This window comes from Stegastes partitus, unplaced genomic scaffold, assembly GCF_000690725.1.
Source record: "Stegastes partitus isolate 25-593 unplaced genomic scaffold, Stegastes_partitus-1.0.2 Scaffold1527, whole genome shotgun sequence".
In the NCBI taxonomy this organism is placed as follows: Eukaryota; Metazoa; Chordata; class Actinopteri; family Pomacentridae; genus Stegastes; species Stegastes partitus.
Window position 1 is genome coordinate 90,777 of NW_007579258.1, and position 1,492 is coordinate 92,268.

The 1,492-nt window shown below is 37.9% G+C and overlaps 1 protein-coding gene across 1 annotated transcript in view; it reads right to left on the reverse strand.

The window, feature by feature from the left end:
• The window catches only part of LOC103371111 (1-phosphatidylinositol 4,5-bisphosphate phosphodiesterase beta-1-like), a 24,520-nt gene extending 24,437 nt beyond the window's left edge, over window positions 1–83 (reverse strand). The window contains exon 1 of the mRNA XM_008300337.1: window positions 26–83. Coding sequence (XP_008298559.1) covers window positions 26–51 — 26 coding nt within the window. The 5' untranslated portion in view covers window positions 52–83. The remainder of the gene's footprint in view (window positions 1–25) is intronic.
• Between the last annotated feature and the right edge of the window lie 1,409 nt (window positions 84–1,492).

A 1,492-nucleotide genomic window follows, 5' to 3' on the forward strand; every position in this document is an offset into this window, starting at 1 on the left:
CTTGAATAAATGTACTCCTTCTTACCCGCTTGATGTATTGAACCACCTCATTGACAAACGATCTGTTGATCTCTAACTTCTCTCTGTGGGAAGAACGTAATCACCAGTCAGACCAGCAGCCGGTTAAAATCCTCAGTATCTGGTGACACCTAGTGGTCGTACTGCATCATTACTAGTCCTGTTTAAGTCCGCACTTACTCTTCTGTCACATTCTTGTCCTTAGATTTGGCTTCGTTGATCTTCTCTTGTCGTTTCTTGTCCATTTTCTTCTTCAGATCCTTCTTTTCTCTGTCGACGAGGACAACAGAGGAGATGTTAGGATTCTGATTTGCTTGTACGACTTTGTGTTCGTGCTTTGTGCTGACTTACTTCTCACAGATGTCTCTGAGCTTTTTGAGCTGAGCACTCTGGCACTCCTCTGCTATACTGGTCAGCTTCTCAACCAGCTGCAGAGATGAAGACACACAAAGAAACACAACAGAGTGAAGTGAGACAGAAAAACATCTGCTTTTATGAATGCTTTGTTTTGATTGAAATTTTCTTCTATTTGAAAAAGCAAGTTATTATAATTTCCACTGCATTGTATTTACAAGAAGACAGAATATCCTTGTGATAATTTTTTATTTTTTAAATCTCTCTTTTGCTATTGCATGAGAACAGTGGAACCATGGAGCTTATTCGTTGGAAATATCCTTAAATCACAGACAAAAAATGAAAGAAAAAAAAAAGATGAAGAAAGTTGGTTGCATTTAATTACAGGTTCAATTAAAATCAGACCCTCTGGGTTTTACATATTTGGTCCATTTAGTCCAGATCTGATATCTTTCTTTAAATTACTTGTAATAAACCTTGTTTATAATCCGTTCTTCTACTTTAAACCATTTTCACATGATAGTTTTTTTATGGTAATTTCTTGTCATTAATATTTCAATTTTCAAACAATACACTGGCAAAAATACACAATTTCACAATTCAAGGAACCATTTACACCAAATACATGTTTATATGTTTACTGACCTGTTTCTAATAAGTTCTACTAACACGGCAATACCAGAAGATATGAAAGTGACTGATTGATTTTGTCAGTCCTGCAAAGTCTCCAACCAGCGTCTGGTTCTGGATTAGCAAAAAAATCTCAAACATTCCAGCCGTGACTTCCTCTTCATATATTCTGTGTTGTGTTGTTTGGATTTTATGTTGCCATTGTACAACTTGGATATCATTTTGCTGCATGTTCCGGGCTTATGTACGCTTTTAATGTTAAAAAATGACTAAATTGAAGCGACATTTGTTGTGTTTCTGACCATTCTGAAACAACAAAGTCTTTCTCCTTCGCTTGGATGAACCTTCCCGACGCCTCAGCTGTGCTCACTGTGCAGACGTACTGGAGCAGAACATTCACTTTTCCACATCACACAGCAGAACACGAGGAGCGCAGGCAGCAGAATGACGTCGAGGTTATTCTACAGGGGGGTGACCTGCAGTTTATAGC